Source organism: Dipteris shenzhenensis, chromosome 31 (genome assembly GCF_047967505.1).
Source record: "Dipteris shenzhenensis isolate YYH24624 ecotype China chromosome 31, Dip_SZ_1.0, whole genome shotgun sequence".
In the NCBI taxonomy this organism is placed as follows: domain Eukaryota; kingdom Viridiplantae; phylum Streptophyta; class Polypodiopsida; order Gleicheniales; family Dipteridaceae; genus Dipteris; species Dipteris shenzhenensis.
The window spans coordinates 15,461,771-15,471,560 of record NC_141626.1 but is presented as its reverse complement, the minus strand read 5'-3'; the positions used below and the strand labels follow the sequence as shown (position 1 = coordinate 15,471,560).

The following is a 9,790-nucleotide window of genomic DNA, read 5'->3' as shown; positions in this document are numbered from 1 at the left end:
CAAATACCTCGATCGTGGTCATAAACCATGACAATTTGATTATTTTGCCACTTTTGGATACCTCCAAATACCTCGATCGTGGTCATAAACCATGACAATTTGATTATTTTGCCACTTCCAAATACCTCCAAATACCTCCATCGTGGTCATAATCCCCGATCGTGGTATTCTATGCCTCACGCACTCAAATCACATGCATGTATAACTTATATGCAGATCGTGGTCATAAACCTCGATCGTGGTATTCTATGCCTCATGCACTCAGATCACATGCATGTATAACTTACCATGCATGTTGATGATGTGGCTCGCCATCATCATGATGTGTATACATGTGGCTGATGTGGCACCATGCATGGTGATGATGTGGCCATATGGTGTGGATTATATGAGTCTCTTCCATGACGTGGAAATGTGATGTGGCATGATGAGTTGGCATTCATGAGGTGGTAGATTGACATGGCAAATTGAGGTGGAGAGATTGGTGATGTGGCAATATTGACGAGGTATGCCAAGGTGGCAAGGTGTGATGACATGGCTCCAAGAGTTCCTATGATGTGGAATGATGAGGTGGCACATGTGGCTGATGTGGTAGCACGTGTGGCAATCTAAGGTGACATGGCAAGGAGTGATCTCATATCTCCTTGATGACATGGCACCATGCGGTCTAACAATGTGGCATGGTGGCAAGGCAAAAATAGATGACTCAGCCTTCCACATGGGCAGCATGCACACTCTAAAGGCTTGCCACTAGGGTCGGTGATGCTCCTAGCCTACCTCACCAAGCCTAATACCAAGTGTACCTTGTCTTGGTATTAGGCTTGGGTGGCTCTTTTTCCCCCACAAAAGGGAGATTTCACTCTTGGAGGCCATATTGTATGTTTCCCTTACTCAAATTTAACCAAAATTTTTTCCTCTTATTCATCATGCGGAGGACTAAAAATATTGACATTTTTGAAATGTTTGGTCATGTTTGAGAATTACTTTTAATATTCTTTGTTGATCCTCTAAGGAGTAAAAGTAAAAATTAAACTTCAATCTTCCTAAATCTAACCGTTGGATTTGGGATTTGATGATTGAACCACACACCCTTATGTGCCTACTAACCTTCCACCGAATTGGATTTGCTTAATTATTCAAAATACTAAAAAAAGTGGTGTGCTACTAAAATGCATGTATTTTATGACTTTATTTATTATAAACAATGACTTACAATTAGATAAATCATTCAAATAACTACCAATAAATCAAGTTAAGCCCTACATAATGTAAAGAGACCACCTACAAAGTTTCAATAACATTGAATCTAAAATGAGTGAGAAATTTAGAATTTAATATGACACTCTCTATTCGTGACAAAGGTGTGACTGCCCTGGAACCATGCCGTGTGACACAAAGAAATTTTTTGTGTGTGCATCGAATTTTTGATGAGACTATACCATTGTGTGCATAATAGCATGTGTGATGTTGTGTCTGAAGACTTCAAAGACTAGATCCATAGGGAAGTAGGTGAGATTTGCATTTTTGTGTGCTAAAAAGCTTGTATTTCCACCTCCTAAGGATTGGGGAGTGAACAAAAAGTGGACACCCTTAGCTTGCTACTTCCTTTTAAGAATTCATGAGGAAATAAGGGATTGCATGAAGGATGGAAATAAGGGATTGCATGAGGAAATTGGACTGCAACATGAGGATGGGATAAAGAAAGGGGCATGCATGATGGAAATCACGGGATTGCATGAGGAAAATTGGGAAATTGGCATAACTCTTTTATATATGCATATGGCTGATGGGCATGCATGATGGAAATCTTCTTCTTTTCTTCTCTTCTCCTTCCATTCTTCCTTCTCTTTCTCCTCTCTTTCTTGATCCTTCCCTTCTCCTTTCCCTTGCATGCATGTTTAAGTCAAAATTTCAATGCCTTAAGCATTCATGAGGAAATATGGGATTACATGCATGATGGAAATAATGGGTTGCATGAGGGAAATTGGACTGCAGCATGAGGGTAGGATAAAGAAATAGGGCATGCATGATGGAAATCATAGGATTGCATGAGGTCAATTGGGAAATTGGCATAACTCTTTTATATATGCATATGGAAAGAGGGCATGCATGATGGAAATCTTCCTCTCTTCTTTTATGCAGTTCATCATGTGGCTAGGAAGCTCTTTAGGAACCTCGCTTGACCCTCGAGATGCCTTATTACAGTAGTTATATAACATTTTGGGGCACCCTCCCACTCCACAAGAGCTATACACATACATGAGGAGCACTCAAAACACCCCCTATGAGTCGAGAGTACAGAATCCAAATCACCCCACACCCACACTAGTTGATATTACTCCTGTGGAGTCGAGATAGCCCAGCAAGTGATAGAGCTGCCAGCCTTCTCCCCGATCATCAAGAGTCCCTTCTCCCTTGTGGTATGGAGTCCCTTCTTCCATGCGGTCAGGAGGCCCTTCTAGATCGCAGAGCCAGAGGCATAGTAGTTGGGAGAGCTCTGGCACAGGATGCATGGCACAGTGCTTTGGGGATAATGGTGGGGGCGAGGAGGATTTAGATGATGTAGATGTGCCAGAGGGTGACGGTACGATCTTTTATGACATCACTGAGAGTACGGGTGGCATCTTGATGGATGCACGGGGAAAGGACACCATGGCCTTCATGTGCTCTGTAGTTCATAACAACTACAGAGGTTGCTTTATTCCATTCAAAGAGCAAAAATTTTTTTTGGCTAATGATACCATCAATGCTATATGCTCTAGGTATCCCAATCCATCTTGTGTTGAGTTTACAAACAAATGGGCAAAGTCAAAGATTACCATCCTTGCCAATAAGAGATCTTTGCTTAAGAGGCAGGTGCACTAGCCAAGATTGCCAGGAGAGAGGGAGGTCAACGACTAAAGGGCCAGCCCCACACCGCTCATAAGCACAAGTAGAAGAAAGCGATGAAGGCAGCAAAGGTAGACCCCAATCTACAGCATGTGGAGGCATGAAGGATCCAGATGGAGCAATATGGAAACATGCATTTTGGAGTAGAGAGTATTGCATCATGGGAGGCCTAATTTGTAAGTATCGATCTCAAATTATATTGTGTTTATGTGGTTTATTAGGAGGTTTTTCCTTTGTACTAACCCCTCTGCAAATTGTGTCAATCTTGTAGCTTGATATCGGGCAGATACCCTACTCCTGCCAAGACAGCCTACCATCATGGACATCGCAGGCGACATACATGGAGGCACTTCTATGATGAGGGGTTGATTACTTAGGAGCAATATATCCGGGCTATGGAGCGCCCTTGCAGGTATTTAAAAGTACTTTAAAAATGTCAATGTTGTAAATAAATATTTGATTTAAATACTTAAAAAAGTGTTTAAAAGTACTTAAAAAATGTCAATGTTGTAAATAAAGATTTGATTTTTCATACATTGATACATGTTGTCCCTCATTTACAGGCCCCTCAGGATATTGAGGAGGCAGAAGGCAAGGATATTGAGGAGGAAGAAGGCAATGAAGAAGGCAATGAAGATGGGAGCGAGGACGCGGATGACTTAGATTATTCATAGAAACTTAGTGCTAGAATTAGTGCTAGCTACTCTTTTTTATACTTAAAGCCATTGGCTTGGCTTCGTGCCTCTCTTGTACATACACTCCTATTATTTTTTGTACTTGAAGCCACAGGTGGCTTGGCTTTGTGCTATATGTATATACAAGCACTTTTTGGGCTATGAATTAATATACACTCCTCTTATTTTTTTAGCATTCAATTTCCTTGTGTAATGTTCTATCAATGAATGCCTTGTGAACTAAACGTTTTGGAGTTGTAATGTTATATTCGAAATTGTAATTGTTGGCTATAGACGTGCATGGAAGCATGTAAATTAAAATGCGATTGGCTGTAAGAATTGAATTGCATACTATAGAAACGGGATTCTTGCAACCACACAGCATACATAGCATTATGTTCAACCACACATAATTTTATTAAAAAAAAAAATTCTCCAAAGTGTCTATAAGCACGTCTATTAGCACGTCTTTTTGTTTTTTTTAGGGCAAAGCATCTATAGGCGCGTCTCTTTGTTATGTAGGTGTGCCTATAGACGCGGGTCTGTAGACATGCTAATAGACATGCAAATAGATGCATCTGTCACTTTTTTTAAAATTTAGGAAACGCGTCTGTACAGGCGTCTATGGATGCATTGTGTTGTTGTGCATCCAACAAAGGCAGTGCTATTTCTCCTTACCTTGAGAACCATTGATGGTGACATTTCTCTACAATTAATGTGACATTTTCCTATTGCCCTCTCTCATTTTCCCTTGGATCATTATGTCATGCATCATGGGAAAAAGATCCAAATCAGGCTCTTCCAAGGGGAAAACATCCAAAATAGCCATCATTATAAGCTCCTTAGTATTGGCATATACCAACATTGTGTTAGTATCAGTATAAACCAACACTCTTGAGTGTCAATATATACCGACACTATGTTAGTGTTGATATATACCCACACTCTTGAGTGTCAGTATATATAGATATTAATACCGACATAAAATCTACCCCTAGGTTGTACCGATGGTTTTCATGCCTGCACGTGCTAAATATCGGGAGAAAAATGTCAGAAAAGGACAAAGGTGTAGTAGTGTGATAACATTGACGTTTTCCTTCCAAGGCTAATATCGACGCTTACTATGACACTTTCCTAAGTTGGGAAAAATTTTCCAATGTATTTTCAGTCGAAAAAAGCATTGAAAATGAGGTAAAGAGTTGTAGTTCCACATGGTTCATGAATGAACCTTCTAAAAAGAGTTCAGAAAGTTAAAATTCTAAACCTAATGATAGAGATCAATAGATTGAAGTGAACATGATTAACATGTTGTCAGTTTTAACCATTTAGGTCATGCTAGACATTGTAGAATGTTGTTGCTTAAATTGTGATTGCAAGGGAATGAAGTTGAGAGTTTGGAGTGATACCCTAGTGACTCTTGAGGCACTTAAATTAAGCCAAAGTGCATAAGCTTGTAGTGACTAGCTCTGAATTGCTAATGAAATGGTGCATTTAATTAGGGGAATAGGGGCCAACGTACATTACTTAAAATTGTACTTAAATGGAGATGAGAAGACCATGTAATTGAGGTGGCTTGAAAGGGGATGTGAATTAAAAGATCATTCTTCATTAGTTACTAGTTACTAGCTACGTGCATGGGAGTGTGAGACACTGGATAAATGCACATGTAAGTATACCCCTAGCCCACCAGTTCCATTGTGTGGAGCTTGTAGTGGCCTTGTGGGGGCTCAAAGGGTGGCATGTCATCTAAATGGTTGACCATGTATTGATAGAAATTGGGCTTCTTGCTATTGTTAAATTAGGAAGTACAATTTAAGGGCATTTGATCAATATTTTTAGAAATACAATTTAAGGGCATTTGATCAATATTTTTATACATTTGATCAATCTTGTATTGACTCTTGTACAATTGTATTTCCGGCCCCTTCTTCGATTGTAAGTTCCTTTCTCCCTAATCCTCCTCCCTCTCTCTTTCCTCAGCCTACTCCTATTGTTCCTGTACCGTTTTTGTGACTTCATGATTGGAGGTTTCCTTTTTTCCCTTTGGGTTCAAATGTTTTCCATTTGATCCATTGGATTGACAATCCTTATGTAGGGGTGGCCTACAACCATTCTGAGAGTGGTTCGTATATTTCTTTCGTAAGAGTGAATTTGTTTCTTTTCAAGGGTTTTCGAGGCAGTATTGATATGAGATGTAAAAAGGGTGAATGCATATGAAAGCTATGCAAATATAAATAATCAATGGTCCTAGATAAGCTCTCCACACATTGACTATAAGCTCACGAAACATATAAGGAGAGTGAATATGCAAGCGGAAGAGGTGTAAGATGGGAGATAAGTAGAGAGTGAAGCAAGATAAGTAGAGAGGGAAGAAGAAGCATAAGTATAGAGTGAAGGAGGAGGATAAGTAGAGTGAAGAAGGATAAGTAGAGCGTGAAGAAGGATAAGTAGAGTGAAGGATGAGGACGTGAATTACAAAGAGAGAGTGTTTGTTCTGTGTTTGTATGTGTGTGTCTTTTAAAAAAAAAAAATGTATGTTAAAAAAACAAAGTGTATGTGGCGTTGGAGGGTAGCATAGGTGAGCAAGAATTGGCCGGCAACCCTAAACACTAGAAGATGCTGTTGGACTTTCCGCTCACCTTTTGTCTTCTTCACCGCCTTCTTCTTCTTAAGCTCTTATCGTCTCCTTTCATGTCTCCTTCCCCTCATCGTCTTCCTTATAGCTTCCCTCTCTACTTTGCCTCGCCTCTTGCTTCCTCCTAGACCCTCCATTCGTCCCGTTGTCTTTGCGTGTGCGTTTGTGCGCGCGCGCGTGTCTTTGCGCTTTTCGTTGTTGTTGTTGTTGTTGTTGTCATGCAGCTGCATCTGTAATTGTCAGCGTTCATGTGTGTATGTGTGATCTCTAGCTCGCCTTCATTTTGATCCTCTGTGTGTGTGTGTGATCTCTTTGCCTTTCATCTTGCAGATCCTTTTTGCCCATCTGATTGTCTGTACTTGCTCTCGTTCTCCCTTCACTACCCAGACGCTGATTCCACACCCCTGCTCTGCCCTTGTTGTATGCCGCTCCTGTGCTTATCGCTTCTCTGTATGTCCTTCCCTTCATCCGCAGCTGCTGTGATTATGTGCGTTTTGGGTAGCTCCTACGTCAAACCTAAGATATATATCTAGAAACCAACAACCTCGCTCTCTGTGTCCTCACCCCCCCAACCATCTCTCCTCTCTCTCTCCGTGTTGCGAATCATCCCGACTTGAATAGCTGCTCCAGTGCTTCTTTGCTACCCTTCTGAGCACAACCGCTCGTGACCTGATCCGGACCTTCCCTTTTCGTGAATGAGTCAGAGACGACGTTGGAATCGTGTAATTAGAAAAAAGGAAGCTCAGCACCGCATCATGGGCGTCCCCTAGCTTTCTCTCCTCTCTGCCCACGCCGAAGATTGCAGCTCTTTTCCCCTTGCCGCCTTCCTCTACACACTCTCTTCTCTCATTCGATGCATAGCGCGTATAAAGAGAGGCTTCATACTATGCTGCTCCGCAAGAACAATACCAATTTCTTCAAAGTTGCGCTCGAGGTCGTTGTTGTGGTTGACATCGCTCTCCTACTCTGCCGGCTCGTCCGCTACTTTTCGCCATCGTAACAGTTCCCATGCGGTGTCAAAGAATTATGCACAGTAATTCTTTCAAACTTCAGGTGAGGGAGAATATGATTGTGAGAAGAGGAGTATGAACTAACTAACATGCTAACAGTCATTTCCATGGGTTTGTAGTATTTGTGTTGTCCGAGCAGGCAGTAATCTGTGCGAGGCGCTGTGCAAGAGGCAGCATCGGGGTCATCTGAAGTTGTGAGAGGGAGAACGAGAGAAAGCCCACTTCGACAAATCAAAACAGACCTGGTAACTCTTCCAGGCAGGTGAGTGATCAACGTGAACATGGAAATGATGCAGAATCCCTCCAATACTTTTCTGAAGAGAAGCAACAGCTCAGCGAACTCAGTGACACCAGGGCTTACACCTGCAACATCGCATCTGCTTGGAGGTCCTGCTGCCCTAGATTGAACAGCACTGATTTCTATCGGTTGGATTATCGGTCTACACTCGTTTATCGTTAGGAATGCGGGTGTCTGTATACAAGAGGGCCGCCCGGCATAGTACGTGAAGTTCTAAGAGCTGTCCCTTTCTTATCTGCAGGCCCATACTCGGCCGCTTGTCTCGAAGATTTTCAGTCTGTACCCATCGCAACGCACCCAATTAACAAGGTCTTTGATCAACATTCTCAGCGGCAGACAAGTTCAGATCACGACGTTCTCGACTATCACGACTTTCGTCACCAGCCAACGAAGAAGAGACGATTGAGTATTAACCAGGTGAAATTCTTGGAGAGCAGCTTTGACGTGAATAGTAAGCTCGAGCCTGCACGCAAGCACCAGCTGGCAGATGAGCTTGGTCTGCAGCCGAGGCAGGTCGCCGTGTGGTTCCAGAACAGGCGTGCGCGAAGCAAGACGAAGCATCTCGAACATAAGTACAACAGCCTCAAGGGGCAGTACGAAGGAACGCTGGCGCAGAAGAAGCAGCTTGAAGCAGAGGTAGAGCTTTCGATTCTGCAATTTGTGTGGCTGAAGCCTGAAAATCTGGAATTAGCATCATTTGGAGCAGTCCGGACTCTGCATGGAGCTGGGCAATCGTCTGAAATTGAGAACGGTGTTCAGGGGTCACGATTCACTACCTGGACGTGCTTTAATCGAGGCACAAATCAAGTGTCTTGTCATTCTTCAAACGTCTCTAATTTCAGGATTCACAGACTAAAGGCTACGTAGTACGTGAAATGTTTTTCTTTGGGTTTTCTGTCATTTCTCTTCTCACTGCCACTCAGTCTCTGACACATGCCCGTGTGCCACTGTGCGCCACACGGAGATTCACGCCGCACGGCAATTTCACGCTCTTCCAGTCCGTTTCTTACGATTGTGTGTCTTGAGTTGTGTCACGTGTCTCGGATGCTGACATTTTACGTGACGGTTGCTTTTCATCACCTTGTCTTTGCCCGATCTGGGTCCTCATAAGCATCCAAAATTCATCACGTAGCCTGTTTTGTTTATTGCCCGGAGGAAAGTCATCCCATCACTTTCTTTTGGGTGGTTGGGGAACTTCCGTTGAGTGTCCACATTGCAAGGATGGTTGGCGAACGGGCTCCACGGTCATTTAATATTAGTTCACAAGCTCGCTTATGGTTCTTCCAGTGTTCTCTTTCAAGTTCCGATTCTCCGAATCCAATTTTGTATATTATTTTCCCTGCTTTTGTTCTGATACGTCGAGAGGACGTTTTCTTTGGCAGGTAGCCAAATTGAGAGGGCTGCTCGGGTTGCCAGATAAGAATATGCTCCTCAGTGTAGCAGCCAAGGCCTCTGGACAGAAGCTAGAACAATCCGGAGAGCAGAAAGAACAGCAGACGGGGGAGGTATGCAACATTCCAGCGTGGGAAAAGAAAGAAGATTTTCCAAAGCAACCTAAAGAAGAGACGAACGACCAAGAACTAGCAGAGGGAGAAGAAGAGGATGAGGAGGATGAAGCAGCAGATCAAGAAGAAGAGACAGCAGCAGAAACAGAAGGCGAGTCTCAGGAATTCTCGTGTGGAACAGGACAGAGTGAAGCACTTGACGCCAACAGCCCAGCGAGCAACTACGAACAGCAAAACACAGAAGGATTAAATGAAATCCATCCTTTCATGCAGCAGGAGAAGAATTCCTCCATGGATCATCGACTCTTTTACAATCAGCAGCAGCAGCACGTGCTCCATCAATTCCATCCGCACAATTGGATGAACGAGTTGGCCTGCGTGATCAAACCCACATCTGTGACCGAAATAGATCATCTTTACAACAACTATCTCCTCAGTCTGGAAGATGAAACGGCCTCCCTCTATTACGAACTTGCAACTCAATGTTGAAAGTTTATGAATGAGGACATAATATGCTGGAGCAGAGACATGAAGGTGCAATTATATTATTATTCTAAGAGCCTCCACGTTATTATTGGATGGAATAATATTATATCTAAGATAGTTGTCAAGGACAAAGTATTAGCACTTCCCCTCTTGGAGGATTGCTTTAGGAATGGCTTTCTCAAGTATCTTGGTGTGATTTCAAGGTGTTTTTCAAATATATTAAAGACTATTGTGGCGTATTTGTCTTAATATTACTCTTACCTCTCTCTCTCTCTCTCACACACACACACACA

The 9,790-nt window shown here is 42.6% G+C and overlaps 1 protein-coding gene across 1 annotated transcript; it reads left to right on the top strand.

Moving 5' to 3' along the window:
- The first annotated feature begins 6,278 nt into the window (after positions 1-6,278).
- Positions 6,279-9,694, top strand: LOC147881089 (uncharacterized). Its single transcript, XM_087369963.1, has 4 exons — positions 6,279-7,251; positions 7,328-7,595; positions 7,748-8,142; positions 8,889-9,694. The coding sequence occupies exons 2-4, from the start codon at positions 7,490-7,492 to the stop codon at positions 9,498-9,500; spliced, it is 1,113 nt and encodes a 370-aa protein (XP_087226089.1). The 5' UTR covers positions 6,279-7,251; positions 7,328-7,489; the 3' UTR covers positions 9,501-9,694.
- The last annotated feature ends 96 nt before the right edge of the window (positions 9,695-9,790 follow it).

What these genes read in the sequence shown, in the direction of transcription:
- LOC147881089 (XM_087369963.1), top strand. Translation starts at nt 7,490, where the DNA reads ATGGAAATGATGCAGAATCCCTCCAATACTTTTCTGAAGAGAAGCAAC. An exon ending in AACATCGCATCTGCTTGGAG is followed by an intron (nt 7,596 to 7,747) that starts GTCCTGCTGCCC and finishes TCTTATCTGCAG; the next exon opens with GCCCATACTCGGCCGCTTGT. An exon ending in AGAAGCAGCTTGAAGCAGAG is followed by an intron (nt 8,143 to 8,888) that starts GTAGAGCTTTCG and finishes TTTCTTTGGCAG; the next exon opens with GTAGCCAAATTGAGAGGGCT.